We start from the raw sequence: 21,371 nt of genomic DNA, 5'->3' as shown, positions 1-21,371 counted from the left end.
TGCAAGAATTTGACATTAATGTTATACAAATGATCATCTTATAACATATGACACATATATACCAAAACAGTATATTAAAAAAATTAAAATTAGCTTCAACTTTATCAAGTACAGGTGCTGGTTACGGTTTTGGATAAATAACAATAATCCAATGATATCATGAACATAAAAATAAATAGTAATTCTGCTAAATGTGTACTTTTAATCTTTAAAAGTACACGTTGTGGATAATACTTCTGTACTTTTATTTGAATTTAATTCTGAATTCAGGAAAAATACAGTACTTTTTACATTGTTTTAATGCTACTTTTACTCTAGTAAAAGATCTGACCATCTTCCACCATTAAAAATATCACAATGTAAAAATATTCACAATGATACAAATACTGTAACAAGTAAAAGTCCTGCATTTAAAATGTCACTTTAGTAAAACTACAGAAATAGTCTCAACAAAGTAGTATACTTAAGTATGTAAAAGTCGCGGTGAGGGTAATTTTAATGTTTACTTTATATACTGTTGGGCACTTTAATATCTAATAAAGTGTCATATTTTATAAGGTCATTGTCTTCTGTATATAAAATCTTAATCTGTGAAGTAAGTAGCTGTAAAAAATAAATGTAGAGTAAACAGAAGTTGCAAAAAGCGCATCAAAACACTGGAAATCTTTGCTGTGAGCACAGTTAATAATTAAGATTTAAATAACTCTTGATGACGATAATCTCGAGCAGTAATGGTAAGTAATTGTGCAGCTGACAGCAGTGAGCTGGACTTTGCTTTTGTTTTATGGCTCTGAGCTGCTGACACGATGACGCCCAGTGAACACTTTGTTTGCTCGGGTCTGCAGTCAGAGCCAGTCTGTTCATTCAACAGGAGTGTTGGGGGGAGGAAAAGTGAAAGACAGTGACCACAGATTTGTTTGGACCTTTTCTGTTCTTTTGAAGAGATGTCTAGGTACCACAAAGCAGCGATTGATGGATACTTGGACCTCTTGAAGGAGGCCACGAGGAAGGACCTGAACACTGCGGATGAGGATGGCATGACTCCCACCTTACTGGCTGCTTTCCACGGACATGTTGATGCTCTTCAGCTCATATGCAGCAGAGAGTAAGCATGGCACACTCCTCTCTATCACCTGGGCTTTATCTCACATATAACCTGCAGATACTGGCCTTTATCTCAGATACTGGGCTTTATCTCACATATAACCTGCAGATACTGGCCATATACTGTATAGCTTTATCTCAGTGATTATTATCTTAGAGCTCTGACCTCTACTGAAATGTTTTGATTTATGGCTGTATGTATGTATGATGCTCTAAAACCAAACTAAACTAAGATGTACGATATACAAAGGTTAACATATTGTCCAATGAACTTTATGGCTGAAAAATAATGTGTTTTATGCATTTCATACTGCGTATCAGTTATTTAATTCTTCATTTGGGTTTTTTCCAACACGTGTTGGTGTTCACTATAATATAATGAGCTAAAACTTCAATCCACTCTCTCCCATCAGCTGAGCCAAATGCTTAGTCAGCCAAAGAAATCCTGTAAAACAAAAGAGCCCTTTATCTGTCCCCTCCTCCCCTTCCACCTCCATCCTTCATTCAACACAACAAAAGACAGGCTTAAATCTAGAACAGCATTCTTACTGAAAAATGAGGTTCAGAAAATGGAGGATATTCAGTAGGGCGTAACGCACGCCTACGTGGCCAAAATTAACTGCAGCTTTTCCGCTTTGCTCATTGGCTTTTATGACAAGATGACGCAGTAATACAGCAATCAAGACTTTTATGGATATGACAGTGAGGACTTTAAATCTTAATAGTTTACCAATTATCTTCCGCCCTGTTTGGTGTTACTTAGTTATATTTTGTTATATGTTAACGCAAATTTGTTTTAACGCCACTAATTTCTTTAACGCATTAACACAACTTGTACTTATTATATGGTATCAATCAGAGATAGAGAGTGGCCAAATAATAAAAAGAAGATCATTACTTTAAATTTAATCTTTTTTTGTGTCATACAGAGGAGACCCCAACAGAAGTGACATCTGGGGAAACACGCCGTTGCACCACGCTGCGGCTAACGGCCACATGCACATCCTCAGCTTCCTGGTCAACTTCGGCGCCAACCTTTTTGCACTGGACAATGAATCGCACACGGCTATGGACATCGCTGCTTCTCGTGACCGCATGGACTGCGTGCGCTTCCTGGACACCTCAGCCTCACAGCAGATCAACCAAAATCCCAAGAAGGTCGCCAATCTGAAGAAGGAGGCCGTCAAAGAAGCGGAGAAGCGTGTGAAACTCTGTGAGAGGGTGAAGAATAAACACCAGAACAAGATGGATAAAATACAACGTAAAGCGAGCGTTGCAGGGTCAGTCTCGGAGGCCAGCATGGCGTCAGCGTTCTCAGATGGCGGTACCATGTCCGGCGTCAATGAGCAGTTCTCCAAGCTTATTGCTGCAGATAAATCTGGCTCCCTTACAGCCCGGGTTAAAGGCACGCTCCAGAAGAAGCTCGGGAAGAAAGATAAAGGCACACTGCAGAAATCAGGAGGGGACGGGAACGTTATTTTCGGCAAACAGGAGACCGGAGCGTCTGAGCAGCCAGAGTTCCTGGGTGTATTCAATGAGCAGGATGAGCACATGTTAGACGAAGAAGGAATGGAAGGCTTCGAGGACTATTATGACGACGACAAACCAGGCGAAGTCAAACAGTCCATCTTCAACCGGCCCGGCCTTGGAGGTCTGATTTTCATGAAGAAGATGGGGATGGAGTCGGACGACATCCCCAGCGGGAACAATGAAAGTCTCGGCTACCTCGTTCAGAACGAGTTGTTCGAGGTGGACGAAGACAATGCCGGCTTCGAGGGGAACGGTGACGGCGATCTGCCCTGGGATCAGGAAGATCTGGGACTGGATGATGGCGAAGATGAGGAAACCTCTCCTTTGGATGCATTCTTGTCTGCCATCTCCTTGCCAGAGTTTGCCCTTGCATTCAGCAGAGAGCACCTAGACCTGGAGGCGCTGATGCTTTGCTCTGATGAAGACCTGAAAGGCATTCGCATCCAGCTGGGACCCAGGAAGAAGATCCTGGAAGCTGTTGCTCACAGAAAGAATGCACTGGAGACTCCTGGCATCATGAAGGACAGCTTCTTGTGATCTAAAAAAACATGAACAGTGATCTATAATATAATCCTGTTTTAAGTTGAAAATGAGTCTGTACCTTTTGTAAATAGAGCCAAGACTTTGGTTTTTTCTGTATAAAACAAAGATGATTCAACAAACTATTTCTCTACACAACAATTCCTGCAACATAAAGTATCAAACTTATATTCTATAACAATATGCAATTCTCTGTTGGTATAGTATTATCCTCAAGCCGATCTACAGGACCTACATTCACAATAACCTCCATAAATCTTGTTGAGAAAGAAAATTCTAATATAAGCGACTTGATCTTAAATCTACAATATCACTGTTTAGACAAAAACAAGGAATGTTTTGGTACATAATTGGTGATAGTTTCTCTCTATAAATGAAAAAACTGGGTTAGTGGCTGATTTGGTTTGGCTGCTTTATGGGTTTTTTTTATAATAATTTTGTCTGTTGACAACATAATTGTCAAATAAATAAAACATAAAATAATGATTTGTCAATTTAATATTCTCTGATGTATGTGTGTGTGTATGTGTCTACACAAAGTTTGGTCACACAGTCGAATTGTGGGGACTCACCTTCCATTTGGGGACAAAATGTTGGTCTCCACAGGCACAAGTATGGGGGACAAAAGAGCTCAATATGTAGATATCCACATGTAGATATAAACGGCTCATTATAAGGTAAGGCCATGTCATGTAGGCCATGGCGTACGAAGAATTAATTAAAATAATACAGTTAAAAACAACAAATGTGAACACACATAAAACATAAGGATAAAATGGTTAAATTACCATTGTCAACAGAAGTTCTCTAAATTGTAAACAATTGAGTAAATTATTTTATAATTATAACTTAGCCTTAAATAATTTAGATACTAACTTCAACAATTAATTAATTAATTAATTTATTTATTTATTTATTTATTTATTAATTAATTTATTTATTTATGACCAGCAACATAATGTCAAGTTCTGTAAATTGTAAACGATTGAGTAAATTATTTTATAATTATACCTTGACCTTAAATAACTTTAATAATAACTTCAACAATGCATTTATTATTTATTTATTTTTTAACTGTTGTGTCTTTATCTTTTTAACTTTATTATAAACGTGATTTTACCTGTGTGTACACATACAAGGAATTTGACTCCATTTTTAAACCGCTCTTGATGTTACACACAGTTCCAAGAAATACTTGAAAAAATAGGTGTATGTTATTATACAGACACACATATAATAATATAAATAATTTTATAATTATACCTTGATCCTAAATAAATTTAATAATAACTTCAACAATTTATTTATTTATTTAATTATCAATTTATATTTTAGTTGTTGTGACTGTCTTTCTTTTTTTTTGTAAATATGTTTTAATGATTTTCAAAGATTTTATCCCACAAAAATAATAGATACAAAACATGTATAAATCAAACAAAATAGATATCATTCATCAGATCTGTTTACAAAGTTAAGTCACAATTCCCTTCCCAAAAAGATAAAGATAAACAAAAAACAGGGGGGGGGGAGGGAATAATTTGGAAAAATATGACTTTCTTTCTTTTTTAAAACTTTTTTATGAAAATTTATGATACAAAGTCAGGTATTGTCAAGAACAACAAAAGGCCAAAATAAACAAGAGAGAGATGAAGAAACAAAGACAAAAAAAATAGACAACATTTAAAAAATCTATACTAGACAGATCACCAAATAATGGTGATAATAGTAACTGGTTATAATCTATAGTAGACAAACTTTAATTAGAAGAACATTGCAAGGTATATAAATCACAGAGCAAATGAGTACTCTTCTATTTTATCATACATTTTTCTCTCCCACCCCCCAAACAGTAAGACAAATAAATAACCAATATAACTCTTAATACATTCATGGTAGAACTGGAACTGATGCAAGCCGGAAGCACTTGGAGGGGACTTCTCTTGATTGATTTATTTATTTATTTATTTATTTATTTATTTATTTATTTATTTATTTATTTATTTATTTATTTATTTATCCATCTATTTATTTATTAACTAATTAATTATCTATTTATTTTTAGTTGTTATGTCTTTCTTCTGAAAATGTATAGTGCAAAGTCAGGTATTGTCAAGAACAACAAAAGACTAAAATAAACAAAAGAGAGATGAAAAACCAAATACAGAAAAAAATAAACAAATTAAAAAAAATATATACTAGATATATCACCAAAATAATGGTGATAATAATAACTGGTTATAATGATGTATAGTAGACACACTTTTCTTATTATTTACATCTAAGAACTGGAACTGAAGCGAAGCCGGAAGTACTCGGAGGGGACTTCTCTTGACCTGTGGGAGGGACTTCCGGTGAGAGACTTTAAATGCACCGTTTGACGGAGAGTGTTGGGAGGAGAGAGAGAGAGAGATAGTGGGCTCACTACTGCAGTGATCACGATTATGTTTAACAGGTAATATTCTTCACTCCTACAACTACTGAACATTCATCCTCACCTGTCTGTTGAACCTCTTGTGTAACTTTATGCTCCTGAAACGACGTGTTTAGTGTGACAGGAGAGATATCGGCTCGTTAAGCCTCATTAGAGAGCTAATAGTCAATCTCAGCTTCTTGTTGCTTCTCCTGCTACTTTCACTAATTTCACTCTTAAATTACAGCTAACTTAGTGAGAACTACTTACATACAAGTGGTTTGGTTTAATGTAAAGTTAGAAATGTGTGGTTAAAGTGTCCTAACTGTCTGTTTTGCCTCCTCAGACAGACATGGCTGAAATAATCGCAGTGAATTTGCCGTCTCTGTCCACTATCAACGCCACTTACCGGGTCCAGGAGGATCTCAGCCCGGGTTCTCCTGCTCCTGCTGCTGCTCCTCCATCCTCCTCCTCTCTGAGCAGTGAGGACTACCTGTTCGTGGAGGCCAGACACCCCAACACCGTCCTGCAGGGCCTCAACAGCCTGAGGCTCAACAACGCCTTCTGTGATGTGACTCTGTGCTGTGGAGGACAGGAGTTCCCCTGCCATCGCATCGTGCTGGCCTCCTTCAGCTCCTACTTCCAGGTAAAACACATCCTCTCTCTTCATAGTCCTGGTCTGCTTTAGCTCCTACTTCCAGGTAAAACACATGCTCTCTCCTCATAGTCCTGATGTGGCACAAGGAGTCCAGATGTGCATGAGCTACAAAACCCTCATAAACAGCTGTTAGGGGTGACCAGATCCCAACAAACCAAATGTGGGACAAAGAGTATGTTTGTGTGGGACAATGTGGGACAAGGCTGAGAACTTAAATAATAAACATTTCTGTTCTGCCCCTTATCTTGTAACATCTCTATGCACATCTGTTTTTGAGCCGCATGTTCCTTGTGAGACTCACATTAAAGCTGCAGTAGGCAGTATATTTTTGGCATCATTGGGCAAAAATTCCATAATAACCTTTCAGCATATTGTAATTCAAGTGTTCTGAGAGAAAACTAGACTTCTGCACCTCCTCATGGCTCTGTTTTCAGGCTTTAAATAATCTAGCCTGTGTCGGGAGACTTTGACCAATCACAGGTCATTTCATTGAGAGAGCGTTCCTATTGGCTGTGCTCCGGTCATGTGACCGGAACTTGGTGTTCCTTCACCAGATTTCACAATGGCTGCAGCGTCACAAACTTTCTCATTTTACAGCTATGAGAATAGCTGCGCTATAAATTGTGTGATTTCCTCATCTCCTCCTCAGGCGATGTTTTCCACTGACCTGATAGAGTCCAAACAGGAGCGTGTTGCCATCAATGGAGTTGAGCCTCAGATGATTGGCATGCTGGTGAGCTACGCCTACACATCAGAGGTCTACATTTCTAAAGCAAATGTGCAGGTAAAGTATCAGCTCTCATCTCTTCTTCACTGCCACTCTTCCTAAAGAGAGCATGTGTGCTGAAAACTAACTACATTTGGAGCAGGCTTTGCTGGCAGCAGCCAATCTGCTGGACGTGATGGCCGTTCGGGAGGCCTGTTGTCGTTTCATGGAGCGTCAGATGGATGAGATGAACTGCGTGGGGATTCACTGCTTCGCTGAGGCCCATTCTTGTAAGGTGCTGGAGAAACGCAGCATGGACTACATCCATGAGCACTTCAGCAGTGTTTCTCAGCAGGTGAGAGGCGGGTGGAGACGTATATTATGTTAGTATTTCAGCTTTGACTCCTGTACTCTGATGTGTTTGCAGTAGTGGTCTAACGGAGGCTACGTTCCAAATTGCATACCTTTTTTTAAAAAAAAACCAAAAAAACTTTTGTTACATACTGCAGCTGCCCTTAAAAAGTACGTACTGTTGCATGCAGTATGCACACAATTGGGACATACATCTTCATAACATTGCACCTTGAACTTTGACCCTCCTGCTCATATCTGCTGTGCAGAGGATTGTGGTGTCAGAATAGCCAGAAAAGCATGCTGGCTTAAATGCTGCAAAATGCACCCGGATGTAGTAGGACATCCTGGTGTTTTTGGCATACTACATTTGACAAAGTATGTATTGGTACATCCTAAATCTTTTTCTGGCATGCTAAATAGTATAGCACCACAATATTTAATTTAAAATGGTATTTTGACACACATTTTTACCTTTTTAACAAATATTGCACCTCCTGTGATTTGAAAGTTGCAGCCATATTGCCCAATTTAAATACCTGGAAAATCAAGGTGTTAACTGATTTTAAAAAAACTCATCGTCCTATTGCCCATCTGACTCCCATCAACGGCTAACAATGCCAGCACCAACAGTGAAACGGACTGGAGGCCTACAGGTGACTAACTCCCATGGACGTGTGTCTCTTCACACTTTATTCTCTTAATGTGTTTTGATTCTCCCACCAGGAGGAGTTCCTGTCTCTGTGTGTGGACAAACTGACAGAAATCATCGCCAGTGATTATCTCAACGTGCCTAAAGAGGAGATGGTGTTTGAGTCCGCCATGTCGTGGTTGAATAAATGCACCTCTCGCAAACAGAGCTTTGAGAAGGTCAGTTTACACGAGCTCAGCTACTTCATAATGCACGCTGCTCTCTTATCTTGTGTTGTTGTGCACATGTATCTATTATGGCAGAGTTTTGAGCAGTAGGCATGTCTTAACTTGGTTCGTCACGGTGCTCAGCAGCTGTTTGTCTTTAAGACATCCATAAATCACGATAACATGCCACCACTGTCAAAACAAGTAAAAGGACACCTCCCTCCACCGTTGCTGCACTATTTGTTGTAGTTTTTGCCTACTTTTCTTTTTGTGTAGTATTTTGCAGGTTAATCTGAACTTCTCTTCTTGGTTGAAATTTATTTTTTTTCCATGCTGGGGATGAAGAGACGTTATCTAAATCATTTCCTGCTATTATAAAAAAAAATATCAGATTATCTCCCGATTTAGCAGATACTCAATAGTAAAGAAATAGTTCGACATCTTGGGAAATTCACGTTCTGGCAGCTGGAACGGCTAGCCTGGCTCTGTCCAAAATATGTCCACCCACCAGCACATTATATTTCATTTGTTAAAGCTGTACAACAATGTGTAAAAAGGAGTGCTTTTATGGGGGTTAATAATATGTATCCGACCAGTCACTTCCTGAAATCTTGTTCCGTCTTTGTGCTAAGCTAAGCAGCAACTGGATGCAGCTTCATATTCATAACACGCGTGTGATGAATAAGCCGAAAAAGTGTTTCCACAATGTCAAACTGTTGCTTTTACAGGGGGAAAAAATCAATATCATTTTGACTGATAATTTTGACAACTGAATAGTTGTCACAGTGGCAGTCCATCAGATTTCTCTCCTTCCGTTTTGTTCCTCAAAGGTCCTTGAACACATCCGGCTGCCTCTCATCAGCCCTTACTACCTCCACGATGTGATCGAGTCTCTGGACGTGGTGAAAGAGAACCAGAGTTGCCAGAAGCTCATCTCCGAGGCCAAGGACTACCTGCTGCTGAAGGATCGCCGCGGAGAGCTCTACTGTCCCAGAGCGAGGCCTCGCAGGTCCACAGGTAAACGGACTGGCATAGTATGCAATTTCATTATGAATAGAGGCTGCATCTTTGTCCATCTTTGTCAATCTAGTGTGTTTGCTTTTGCTACACTTGAACAATTAGCACTTTCTAGTTTTAAATGTTTTTATCGAAGTGTTGGACGTCAACTTGGGCTTCGAGAAATGGTGAAGGCCTTTTTTTTTTGCATTTTATGGACCAAACTATTAATCTACAAAACAGATTAGTCAATAATTAATATTATTATTAGTTGCAGCCTTACACACGACTTCGTTGTGTCCTACAGGGGCAATTTTTTTATATATATTTTTTTTAGATGAACATCTATCCAAAGGCCAGCGTGCCTCGCCTCACTCCTCTCTGTTCCTCTACTCCTGTTGCCATGGCAACAGGGACAGCTGAAGTGATAGTGACAGTTGGCGGGGAGGACGACAAGGTGGTGCTGCGCAGCGTCGAGAGCTTCGATCCTGTGACGAATCAGTGGAAGAATCTGGCCTGCCTGCCCTTCGCTGTGAGCAAACATGGGCTGGTCGTGTCAGGTGAGGTCCAGTTAAGTTAAAACTCAGGAGTGGATAATGATACTCCATACTGTGTCCTCCCCTCTGAAATGAGCAACAGCTAAGCTTAGACGTGGTGCACATGACAAGTGACATGTTTCTTTCCATCCTCCTCCTCCTCCTCCTCCTCTCCCTCCTCCTCCTCTTCCTCTCGGTCTCTGTAGACTCCACTCTGTATTTAGCAGGAGGAGAGTTTCCTGACGGCTCAGCCAGCAGGGAGATGTGGCGCTACGACCCCTGCTTCGACTCCTGGATGGAGATGGCGCCCATGAATGTAGCTCGCTCTGAGTTAGGTGAGGCGGTCTCAGAACGACAACCCCTTTCTGTCCTGCACCAAAAACGTGCCTCACCACAAAGTACCTCACATGTCTTAAAGGAACAGTGTGTAACATTTCAGGGGATCTATTAGCAGAAATGGAATATAACATTCATAACTATGTTTTCATGAGTGTATAATCACCTGCAACTGAGAATGGTTGTGTTTTTGTTAGCTTAGAATGAGCCCTTCATATCTACATAGGGAGCGGGTCCTCCGAGTCTTGGAAAGGGAGGAGTGAGCGGAGGGGTACTCAGTTGGTTGCAATCTACAACCACACCACTAGATGTTGCCAAATCCTACACACTGTACATTTTAGCTGTTGCTCTTCTTCTTTTCCAAGAAAGTCTGAAAGGAGCATCTTCTGATTGTGGTCATGTTTTAGCTGTTTATGTTAAAGTTATTATCATTAGTGACTTGAATCCTCGTCACTCTTCTCAGGCCTGGTGATCCTGGACGGCTTCGTGTATGCAGTGGGAGGGTGGGAGGGACGCTCTCGGCTGGACTCGGTGGAGTGTTACAACCCTCACACCAACATGTGGCAGTTCACAGAGTCCGTCAAGATGGCCGTTACGAGTCCTGCGGTGGTGTCCTTGGATGGTCTGCTCTACGTTACTGGTAGGAAACACAGGCTACATGTGTGCACGTTTTTCTGGAGGAGGTTGTGCTTTTTTTTTATTGAATATTTGGATTTACAGTTATTTTGTTTTTCGGTGTGTCCTGGTAGGGGGTGCAGTTCTAGAAGATGGCGACGGCACAGATCTCGCTCAGGTGTACAACCCTAAAACATCTGTATGGACAGAGGTTGCCCCCATGCAGATCGCTCGCTCTGGTTCAGCTGCTTGCACACTCAAAGGAAAGATTTATGTTATAGGTATGCAACACACTCTATAGCGCTCAACAACAACACAGCACCCACTCTAATGTATTCACATACAGTGCCATGACTGTATCTAGCAAGCCACATGTCGCTACTGCGGTATGAACCCAAAATAAACAGATTGTGCTGTGATTTAATTGCAATTAACGGATCAAAAGGATGCCGAAATAACAACATAATGATGCCTATTTGTAAAAAGTCTGAATTCATGCTTTGTCAAGTCTGTTCGCGAGACGACAAGCAGACAACTTTTAAATTGCAAGTTTTCTGAATGGAGTTTGGATCGATCAATGCCGCGCGGAAAGTTCGCTTCGCTCTTGGTGTGAATGCAAGATAATGACATTGACTGTTAAAATCTTTCGTTCGTTCTCCCAGGTGGATGGCATGCCTCGACGGAGAATACCGACAAGGTGGAGTGTTACAATCCCAAGACCAATCAGTGGACCATGTGCGCCCCCATGAAAGAACGGCGCTACCGGCCCGGTGCTGCTGTGGTGGATGGAAAGATCTACGTCCTGGGAGGAGAAGAGGGCTGGGACAGGTGAGGGGCTAATCTGGGAAAATTCATAAAAATGTTGCTTGTGAATCTTAAGGCCCAGACAAAACAAGCTGACATCAAAAAAACTAGCGGCGACAAGTTGCATTTAAACACACTGTAAAGATAATAACCGACGGCCAGGTGGCAAAAAGCCTCCGACACGATCAGACTACAGCCAAGGTAGTTGGCTAGGGCGACAGACGCTCACAGACGGCCCCAAACTGTCTGACGGCTGACCGTTGGCTTGGTGTGTCAGGGTCTTAATAGTCTAACTTGACTTTTCCAGGAGCCCAAGAACCATTTTAAGAACTTACTGGCTTACCGCTGCGTATCCTCTTTTTGCATCCATTCAAACATCAGTCATGCAACAATAAATACAAAGAATCATGCTTGAAATCAGACTAATTTATCTGCTCTTCATGGTGTTCAGATGCAAAGAGGAATGCGTGAAAGGGTGTTTTTGATTCCTGCGGATTAAAAATATGAAACACATTTACAGCCTTTCTTCTTCTAACGCTGATCAACCCTTTACATGCAGATATCACGACACCATCGAGAGGTACTGTGACGAGACGGACGCGTGGGAGATCGTCGGGGAGATGCCCACCAGTCGCAGCTGGCTCAGCTGTGTGTCTCTCCAGCTGAGGAAGGACATCCACGTGAGCAGCTATCCCGGGACGGCAATCGAAAACTGAACGATGGCTTCTGAGGAAACCTCTCGTGGATATTCTTTGCACCCTCATTAAGGGGACGGTGCACTGCAAAGCTCAGAGCTGTGGACAACGGCGAACTGAGAAGGGATGCCTGGATTTGGCACAGCGCAGTTTGAGCTGTTACCGGCGGCAAAGAGTAGTCGGTTTTTAATCGACGACTGCTTGTGGAATCTCACTCGGTCCCGGCTTTTGGCGTGGTGACAAAAGAAATACATGACTCTCAAGACACTGATGGAGTCAGCAGTCGAAAGTCGCTCTCTGTATGATGTTTGTTTAGGGTACCGTTTTAATGTCGGAGCACCTCAAATCTGTGAAGGTTTTCTCAGCCAACATGTATTTTTGTATTATTATGTGGCGTATTTATTGGGGTGTGACTAGCTGTGAGAAAGATATTTTGAAAAAATGGTCAAGATTTTGCTCTATTAAAACATGCTCTATGAGCCAAAGAATCTACTTGTGAATATTTCCGATGGTCACCTGTGAAAAAGATGTTTATGTGATCCGTGTTTTTGTAATTAAATTTTGTAAGTTCTGAATGATTGTCTTACTACCTGTAACATGTGGAGTATATTTTTGTAATGTAATGTTTGTCATGGATTCTAATGACTTTAAATGGAGTGGGTTCTAATAAAGATTTTTAATTCTTTACTGTGAGTGATGGTGTTTTTTTTTTTTATCCTATTTCACAAATTTCCTAAAAACACAAGAGTGACCAGAAAAATAGCAACACTCATATGATGTAATTAAATGTTATACAACAGCCCTGCATTGTTAACTTTATGTTTAAGCCTAGAAAGCATAGTTTTACAAAACTATATTTAAAAAGAGCCAGTGGAAATCTGTGAAAACCCTTTTCTGCCAGGAAAAGAGAACAATTAGAGAGAACAATTTGTGTAAAGAAGGGTTGCCAAGTAGAAATGAATGTAAACAATGCAGGATTTCAAATATTTTTTTAAAAATTTAGCTTAAATATTTTATGATTAAAGGGACTATTTGTAACTTTCAGAATTGCTTCTTAACAGCGACACCTGTGGCCGTGAAATCAACGAAAGTCAGCGTCGGGCTCACGCTTGTGCTCGTTCTAAATATACCTGAACGAGCATCGCTCAAAACAGTGAGGCGACACACGTCAGCTAAAACCACAATATCACTCTATATTTCAGCTGCTTGGCAGTAATGTTAGCTGACCAGACGAAGGTCTCTCCATGAACATGATTTAGTGTTGGCTTTTCCTGCCCCAGCGCAGGCTGAGGCAGCGGGGCTCTGCAGCGTGTCTTCCTGCTCTCTCCGCCCGCAGCCAGAGAGAGCAGGAAGACACCGGCACTCGGTCGGTAACGAGACAACAACGTAACTCGTTGCAGAGCTCCGTCACTTCACAAGACACGGGAAACCTCTGTTGGTCTGGAGGAGCTGCAGCATTTATTTCTGCACAAACGTCCACTGAACATTCACTAGATATTCTCAGAGCTAAACTAACTCTTCTGCAGTGTGGAGTGAGCGCGCGTTCACGTCTAGAGGTGGAGCGAGCTGAGGGAGAACGTGCGCTCTGTCTGAGTGAAGGCGAGCAGGCAGAGGAGGAGAGGCAGCGGCCACACGCGAACGTTCATATGCGAGCGCGCATGTGTCCCGACCCAGTACATTTATACGCTTAAAAAGTTACAAACAGTCCCTTTAAGTGAATGCATTTAACACATTTATTGAAGTATTCAGCAGGTACAGTAGGTTTTAAGGAGTTAACTATGTAAAAGTTAAAAGAATATTCTATTGGGGAACTTGGGGATCCTACTACCATTTTGCATCTTAACAATACAATACAATAGGTGTATGCTTTTGGCCCGTGGCCCTCCATTAAGTTCCAGTTTTGGCCCTAAAAGGGAAAACGTTTGTGCACCCCTGATCTAAGGTCAGCAGCTAAACACGACCAACCTTTAACCTGCTCTATCTTGAAGTGTTATATCATCTTTGATGGGCTGCACGGCGCAGTGGATTGTGGGTACGACGTCACGCCGCCGCCATTCTTTCTGTCCCGGCTGAAGGAGAGTCTCTGAGTCTCTGGAGTCATGAGAGGAATCCGGTCTCTGAACAGTCTCCCCGTGAGTCCCGTGTTTCCTCCGTTTGATCTGAGCTGTGTGACACCGGCAGGAACTAAACTCTGCTCGGTTTGGTTCCTGGTTTGATTTAAAACCTTGTTTAGCTCCAGTTAGCATGCTAAGCTAACTAGCTTGCTAACTAGCTAATGCAGGTTATTCTAACGTAAAGCTTGCTAACATGTTATAACACCTCATCCTGGAGTCCTTCACCTGTACTGAGTGTCAGGTATAATGTGATATAGCATGAGTAGTGATGTAGTGTTGGTTCTGTTCTGCTGGTTGTAGCTTCTGGTGGTTCTGTTGGATGTAACCTGAAGGTCATCTCAGAACTCACCTATCCTAAATGTTCTGATCCAGGAGAACAACACCTCTAATGTGGTCATAATCTATTGACATGTGTGTTTATTTACTGATACACTTCCCCAGACTTTGTTTACAGGACACATCTACAAGTGGTCTTAGTGGGCTAAAGTTAACAGGTCATTTAGGGACACCCAGCTGCTCTTTATGACTGTCAGGCTGTCAGTGTCTGACAAATGATCATCATATAGTGCTTAAACTGCATTATTAGTTTGGTTGATTAACAATAAACTCAACTGAATGTCATGTTGAGTTATTTACAAGTGAAACTATCAAACATAATAAACATTCAGAGACTCTCAGAGAGTTGTTCAGTTTGTATCATAAGTGGGCAAGATTTTAAGTCATCCCTTTATTTGCATTTCACTGACAAAACTATTATTATTCAGCAATGCAAACATAATCAATACATTAATTGATAATCCAAATACTTGACTTGTATATAGATGTTTTATTATATGTTATTTCTTATTTTATTGTTGGTCATTGGTGCTTTTTATATAGTATATAAAATATACAGTATATATATACATATAGATATGTATATATATGTGTGTATATATATGTATATATATGTGTGTATATATATGTATATGTGTATATATATATATATATATATGTGTATATATGTATATGTATATTATATAAAAAGCACCATAATAATATAATAATCATAATAATAATCTGTATGCCTCACTGTGTGGAAGTGACTGAAATCATTCTTTTATGTGTAAGGAGACAGGCTTGACTTGTATATTGCTTTCCTAACTTTGTAAAACAAAATAAATACATAGATATACATTTACTGAATTGTTATTTATTATTGAAATAATAAATTGTACACCAACAACTTGGTAAAAAAAATCTTAAAAATTAACAGAAATTACAATTTAAGTGTAAAGCTGTTAAACGCAGCAACAACTTGGTAAAAACTTGAACAATAATTCAAATTATAATATATATAGTATATAAATAGAACTGAATTTAATAGATTGGCCCCATTGTCAACAGCTATTTGAGTCAGTCACCAACAAGCTTTTGCGTAGCAAAACAAACAATTTAAAGTTTTCCTCTCCTGAGTTTAATCTTGTGACCCCTTGGAGGAGGGGCTGGGAATGGAAACACTGATATCTCTCAAGCACTCGTGTACTTATAACAGAGTTTGGTAGGTAACAGCTGCTGTTATTAGACATTAGAGGTCATATTACTCTTCAGGGGGTTCAGTTTTTTTCCAGTCTAACGTGAGCCTCAACATGCTGATGTGAGCCTCAACATGCTGAATCGCCCAAAAAACCTCAGACACAGGCAGACTAGAGCTGATGGTGCGGAATACACTGCAAAAACTAGGCCGTCAGATGCTCATCGAAGACCCCAAACTGTCGGTAACTCTTGTCTGTGTCTCTAAACTGGGGGCGTGCCGACCGCCATTTACTGTAGGTAATACACTAACTGTAATACCTCATACAACCCCACTTCAAAACACCCGAACTATCCCTTTAAGTCAACGACAGTAGAAGTACGTCAGCGTGTTCTTGCTCTTGTTGCCACCAAAGAGGAAAAGTTGCTAAAGAAGTCACTTGTGTTAAATTTGCTGTCACCGCTTCCCACAGAAACGTTGCTATGCAGCCGCCAGGAGGAGTGAAGCTCTGACTGTACCCCTCGCCGGCCGCGCACCGTCCTCAGCTGCACCTCCCCCTCCCCAAAATGTCCAGGTGGGTGGCGGCGCTGCTCTCGTCCACGAACATATAGCTGTTTCAGGCTAAATTCAAACTTAACAACGTAACAATTTTTGCTGCTTCAGGTGTCCAAGCTTCCAAACGGTCTGGTGATCGCATCGCTGGAGAACCATTCCCCCCTGTCCAGTGTTGGTGTGTTTGTGAAAGCTGGGAGTCGCTATGAGACGGTGGAGAACCAGGGCGTCTCTCATGTGCTACGACTGGCAGCAAACCTGGTAATTACTGAATGTGACTTCTCTTAGCTGCTTATTAAAGCTGTATCCCAGCCCACAACCTGTCACCAACATGCTGTAGGATCTTGTTGAAACACTTGTACTTGTTTTGTAGACTACCAAGGGTGCGTCCGCCTTCAAGATCTGCCGCGGCGTGGAGGCACTCGGGGGTAGTCTGAGGTCAGTTAGGGCACACATGCACACACTGACAGTCCCTGCATTTCCTGCTATAAATAAATACCAGTGTCACCACAGCCCACCACATTGAACCAACTGTGTCGTCATCTGTTTACCTGCAGTGTAACGTCATCGAGAGAGACCACCGCCTACACCGCAGAGTGCATGAGAGATCATGTGTAAGTGTGGCCACCTGTTATGTTGTTTTACTCCCTTGTTGATGCCTCAGTGTGTGTGTTAACGTTACTGTTTCTTTGTGTGTGTGTGTGTGTGTGTGTGTGTGCAGAGATTCATTATTTGAGTTCTTGGTCAATGTGACCGCAGCTCAGGACTTCCGGCCGTGGGAGGTGGACGATCTGACGCCCAGGCTGAAGATCGACAAGGCCCTGGCTCAGCAGTGTACTCAGATAGGTCAGTACCAGGAATAACAGTTCAGATCCGAACTACCTGATTTGTCTTTGTGGAATTTGGTTTAAATTCACCCTCAATTCATCGACTTAGGATTTGAAAATGTGGCGGCTCTACACGCCGTTTACTGAATCTGCAGACACTCTGACTTTCGTTTCACTGTGACTTTAATGGAGCTTTAAAGATGTAATTTATGTAATTTTTCTATTTTGTCCCGCAGGTGTAATTGAGAAGTTGCATGAAGCAGCGTACAAAAACGCCCTGTCCAACTCTCTGTACTGTCCTGACTACATGGTCGGCCGTGTCTCCTCCACACAGGTATGGATCTTTGTTAGCGAGACGTATGAATATACCTAACATAGCCTCTCATTCTCTGTTAGCTCGTACGTAGCTCTTACACACCTCTCCTCCTCCTTATCGTCCCCTTGTAGCTGCAGTCATTTGTTGAGGACCATTTCACCACTGGCAGAATGGCTCTTGTAGGACTAGGTGAGTGTCTGCTAGTGCTGTCTAGTCGGACTGCATCAGTCTGTCACAGCTGCTCTCCTTTCTGTCGGGCTTTGTTTATCAAGGTTCCACTTTTACTAATGTTTAGTAGTCATAGTAGTCGTGTTGATGTAAATATACTGTGTGTTTGTGCTCTTACACTCCTCTCAAATGTCATTTGGCCTCTGCCCAGAGACATAGAGGCTGTAAGTCAATACAATAGACCAGCAGTGATACGAATGTGGATTTTTGAACAGGTCATATGGCTGACTTTGCCTGCAAGCAAACGCTGCAAGTGTCAGCATGCCTGAATGACGACACATCACCCTCCTCTGGATGTTTCTATCCAGGGAATGTGCTGTGTTTTTCATTGTAGTTGTATGTTAATGTTAGTGTTGTCTGATTTCTGCGTCCAGGTGTAAAGCACTCCATCCTGAGGCAGATGGGCGAGGGGCTCCTGAGCGCCCGCAGCGGGGCCGGAGCACCTGTGGCTAAGGCTGTGTACCGTGGAGGTAAAACTCATGTTTAATAGTGACATTACACCAGAGCTGCAACGATTAATCCATTAGTTATCAACTATTAAATTAATCGCCAACGATTTTGATATTCGATTAATCGGTTTGAGTCATCTTTGTAAAGGAAAAATAGTCAAAATTCTCTGATTCCAGCTTGTTAAATGTGAATATTTCTGGTTTCTTTACTCCTCTATGACAGTAAACTGAATATCTTTGAGTTGTGGACAAAACAAGACATTTGAGGACGTCATCTCTGGGTTTGGGAAACATTGATTGATATTTTTCACCATTTTCTGACATTTTATAGACCAAACAACTAATCGATTAATCGAGAAAATAATCAACAGAAATGATCATTAATTGCAGCCCTACATTACACCCTTTGAGATTTATCACTGCCTTATTGTCATGATGCTTTAGAGTGGTGCAGGAGTGAGTCCTAAAACCCGGAAATGAGATAGCATTTTAGCACTTCCGGTTCCCTTAAAAAAGACGCTTGCTAACAAGCGTCTAAATGAGATGCGACTAAATGCAACCGTGCTGTAGTTTGTTTATAGCCTATCGTTAGCTTTTTACTTCTGGCGATGGCATTCACACTTCCAAAATCATAAAAGTGGTGTTCAATTGTGAAGGACATCAAAACGTGTGTTTGCCACAGAGCTTATTTTCTGCAATAATCCAAAAACCAAATGGAAAAATCCCACTGGCTTTCAGTCGAGGGAACCAGGGTGATGCTAACTTCCTGATTGGCCTACAAAAATACGTCATCCCTAAAGCAGTCTATTGTGTGTGTCTGTGTGTGTAGGTGAGCTGCGGGTGCATACCAATGACGCCCTGGTCCACGCGGTGATTACCAGTGAGGGTGGTGTGACAGGTAGCGCGGATGCTAATGCCTTCAGCGTGCTGCAAAGGATCCTGGGAGCTGGGCCACATGTAAAGAGGGGCTCCAACATCACCAGCAAGCTGAGTCAGGGTATTGCCAAAGCTACCACACAGCCCTTTGATGTAAGTTAAAAAAGAAAAGGAAATAAAAAGAGTTATTTGGCATTGTTTATTTATTGTAGGATTGTGTGTTGTGCTAGTTATAAATGCAGAGAGTTTGTCTCCTAACGTCAGATGACCTCTGGCTGTCTTTCAGGCCACAGCCTTCAATGCCTCATACTCCGACTCCGGCCTGTTTGGCATCTACACCATTTCACAAGCTGACTCTGCAGCGGAGGTGAGTCACTCCTTCCAAGACAAATGTAACCGCGTCTAAAACGTGCAATGATGCCATGAGTCTCCATGTCACTGAACTGTTGCTTTTTGCCGTCCTCCGTGTAGGTGATCAAAGCTGCCGTCGCTCAGGTGAGAGGTGTGGCTGAGGGAAACATATCGGAGGCTGACATCACCAGAGCAAAGTGAGTTCTCTGAGTAACATAGTCGGACATGGAGGCGGAGCGGTTTGTGTACCGTAATGACATGTTGTTGACTCCGGCGTGTGTTTGACTCCTCTGCGTAGGAACCAGGTGAAATCGGAGTACCTGATGTCAATGGAGAGCTCTGAGAGTCTATTGGAGGAGATCGGTGCTCAGGCTCTGACGACTGCAGCGTACCAGCTCCCTGCCGCTGTTCTCCAGGCGATAGACGCCGTCACCCAGGACGATTTGGTCAAGGTGAGTGTCTCTACTGTAGAGATGGTGAATACATTATTAGCAGCAGGCAGCTGTTCTCAATGAAAAAGCTCCCATAAGCACAGACCGTGACTGAAATGACTCACTACTCACTATATAGTGGACTTAGGGGCTGTCGATGGATTCAAATATTTAATCGTGATTAATTTCATGATTGTCCATGATTATTTGCAAATGAATCCTATTTTTTATCTGTTCAAAATGCACCTTAAAGACAAATCTTGAGTTGTGGCGTGAAAATAATGTATTTAATGTGAGCAATAAGGAACTAACTGAGCAGTAAATTAAACCGTTTTAATGGAACATTCGTCCTTTTCTTTACAGGCTGCGAAAACATTTGTAGATGGCAAGAAGACCATGGCAGCTAGTGGACACCTGGTTAATACACCATTTGTGGATGAAGTATGAAGACGGAGTATCAGAAAGGATGATTTTAACTTGGGCACGCTGTGCCTGGCTGCTTCAAAAGGAAAGAGGACTTCAAAGCCTCCTGCAACAATTCATTTGATGTCACCAATCATTTGTAGTCTGTCCTGCAGTAAGTGTAACCACCAACAAGGAGCTTAATGCAATTTCTTTTGTTATTTTTGTCAATTTAACTGTATATCTATGTAAATTAAAGACAGTAATAACCGCTGGTTGTTGCTTGAATTTGTATCTTGGAATGAATCCAGATTTCCTGAAGGTTTTTAGTGCCGTATCGGGAATGTGAGGATGAAAAACGCTGTTCAGGCAGCAGGTATTTTTAGCACTGAGATATGTTGTTCCACTCATTAACCAATAGGGGGACCTAAAGGCACAAACATCCTAAATTTTGGTTCAACCATCCCTGTTTTTGCTTGTGCAGATTGAGCAGTCATGTACAGAGAGTCAAAATAAAAGTACTTTAATCATAAGAATGCATTGTATTTTATAAGACTATCTTGTATTTAAATATTAATATGCAGGGTGATTTGTAACTAAAGCTGTCAGATAAATACAGTGGAGTAAAAAGTACAAAATTTCCCTCTGAAAAGCATTTGAGTAGAAGAATAAAATGGAAAGTACAAGTACCTCAGAATTGTCTTTACACACAGTACTTGGTTAAAAATAAATATAAGCTCTTTGCCAAACTAATATTAGTGGCCCCTTGGACAAAAATTTGCTCTCTTTTTGCCCAGACACACAAAGTACTCCTATGATGGAATAATAGTTTATGGTAAATTGATTTAGGGCTGCAACTAATACTGTAATTTTTTATTCATTAATAAAATACCAGATTTAGTGTGAAATATACTCATTGCAATTTCTCTAAGACCAATGTGAAGTATTCAAATAATTTGCTTTGATTCAAGATCCATATTTTTTCAATTTCAGAATCCGAAATTATTAAAATACATTTATTGATCCCCGGGGCAAAATTGTCATGACAGTTGCTCTTTTATATAAGCATAAAAGAAATGTATGAAAATAGAAAAAAAGGTACGTAACATATATAACAACAACAATATATAACACAATATATGTAGAGAAATAAAATAAATAATACAAAAATAA

General features: G+C 41.0%; 3 protein-coding genes across 3 annotated transcripts; all 3 read left to right on the top strand.

Annotated features, from left to right (window-relative positions):
• Positions 1-828: 828 nt before the first annotated feature.
• On the top strand, positions 829-3,652 carry anks4b (ankyrin repeat and sterile alpha motif domain containing 4B). The gene is made up of 2 exons (XM_037792858.1): positions 829-1,105; positions 2,034-3,652. Exons 1-2 carry the CDS (start codon positions 945-947, stop codon positions 3,169-3,171), a joined length of 1,299 nt encoding a protein of 432 aa, XP_037648786.1. The 5' UTR covers positions 829-944; the 3' UTR covers positions 3,172-3,652.
• A 1,840-nt stretch (positions 3,653-5,492) lies between these two features.
• On the top strand, positions 5,493-12,826 carry si:ch211-256e16.3 (kelch-like protein 20). The gene is made up of 12 exons (XM_037792857.1): positions 5,493-5,626; positions 5,931-6,230; positions 6,892-7,026; positions 7,112-7,303; positions 8,026-8,169; positions 8,988-9,174; positions 9,567-9,713; positions 9,896-10,024; positions 10,489-10,665; positions 10,775-10,921; positions 11,303-11,468; positions 12,004-12,826. Exons 2-12 carry the CDS (start codon positions 5,937-5,939, stop codon positions 12,158-12,160), a joined length of 1,875 nt encoding a protein of 624 aa, XP_037648785.1. The 5' UTR covers positions 5,493-5,626; positions 5,931-5,936; the 3' UTR covers positions 12,161-12,826.
• Positions 12,827-14,119: 1,293 nt separating this feature from the next.
• Positions 14,120-20,469, top strand: LOC119502275 (cytochrome b-c1 complex subunit 2, mitochondrial). The gene is made up of 14 exons (XM_037793137.1): positions 14,120-14,271; positions 16,239-16,340; positions 16,430-16,579; positions 16,692-16,756; positions 16,876-16,932; positions 17,040-17,164; positions 17,382-17,479; positions 17,593-17,650; positions 18,064-18,159; positions 18,968-19,167; positions 19,301-19,381; positions 19,486-19,562; positions 19,664-19,817; positions 20,160-20,469. Exons 1-14 carry the CDS (start codon positions 14,239-14,241, stop codon positions 20,241-20,243), a joined length of 1,380 nt encoding a protein of 459 aa, XP_037649065.1. The 5' UTR covers positions 14,120-14,238; the 3' UTR covers positions 20,244-20,469.
• The last annotated feature ends 902 nt before the right edge of the window (positions 20,470-21,371 follow it).

The sequence above is a fragment of the Sebastes umbrosus genome, chromosome 14 (assembly GCF_015220745.1).
Source record: "Sebastes umbrosus isolate fSebUmb1 chromosome 14, fSebUmb1.pri, whole genome shotgun sequence".
Taxonomy (NCBI): domain Eukaryota; kingdom Metazoa; phylum Chordata; class Actinopteri; order Perciformes; family Sebastidae; genus Sebastes; species Sebastes umbrosus.
This window is presented reverse-complemented; position numbering and strand designations above follow the sequence as displayed.

Excerpts from the sequence above, each read along its gene's own strand:
- anks4b (XM_037792858.1), top strand. The coding sequence starts at position 945 with ATGTCTAGGTACCACAAAGCAGCGATTGATGGATACTTGGACCTCTTG. Across the intron at positions 1,106-2,033 it reads CAGCTCATATGCAGCAGAGA|AGGAGACCCCAACAGAAGTG; the intron begins GTAAGCATGGCA and ends TGTGTCATACAG.
- si:ch211-256e16.3 (XM_037792857.1), top strand. The coding sequence starts at position 5,937 with ATGGCTGAAATAATCGCAGTGAATTTGCCGTCTCTGTCCACTATCAAC. Across the intron at positions 7,027-7,111 it reads TTTCTAAAGCAAATGTGCAG|GCTTTGCTGGCAGCAGCCAA; the intron begins GTAAAGTATCAG and ends CATTTGGAGCAG. Across the intron at positions 8,170-8,987 it reads GCAAACAGAGCTTTGAGAAG|GTCCTTGAACACATCCGGCT; the intron begins GTCAGTTTACAC and ends TGTTCCTCAAAG.
- LOC119502275 (XM_037793137.1), top strand. The coding sequence starts at position 14,239 with ATGAGAGGAATCCGGTCTCTGAACAGTCTCCCC. Across the intron at positions 17,480-17,592 it reads GCCGTGTCTCCTCCACACAG|CTGCAGTCATTTGTTGAGGA; the intron begins GTATGGATCTTT and ends GTCCCCTTGTAG. Across the intron at positions 19,563-19,663 it reads GCTGACATCACCAGAGCAAA|GAACCAGGTGAAATCGGAGT; the intron begins GTGAGTTCTCTG and ends TCCTCTGCGTAG.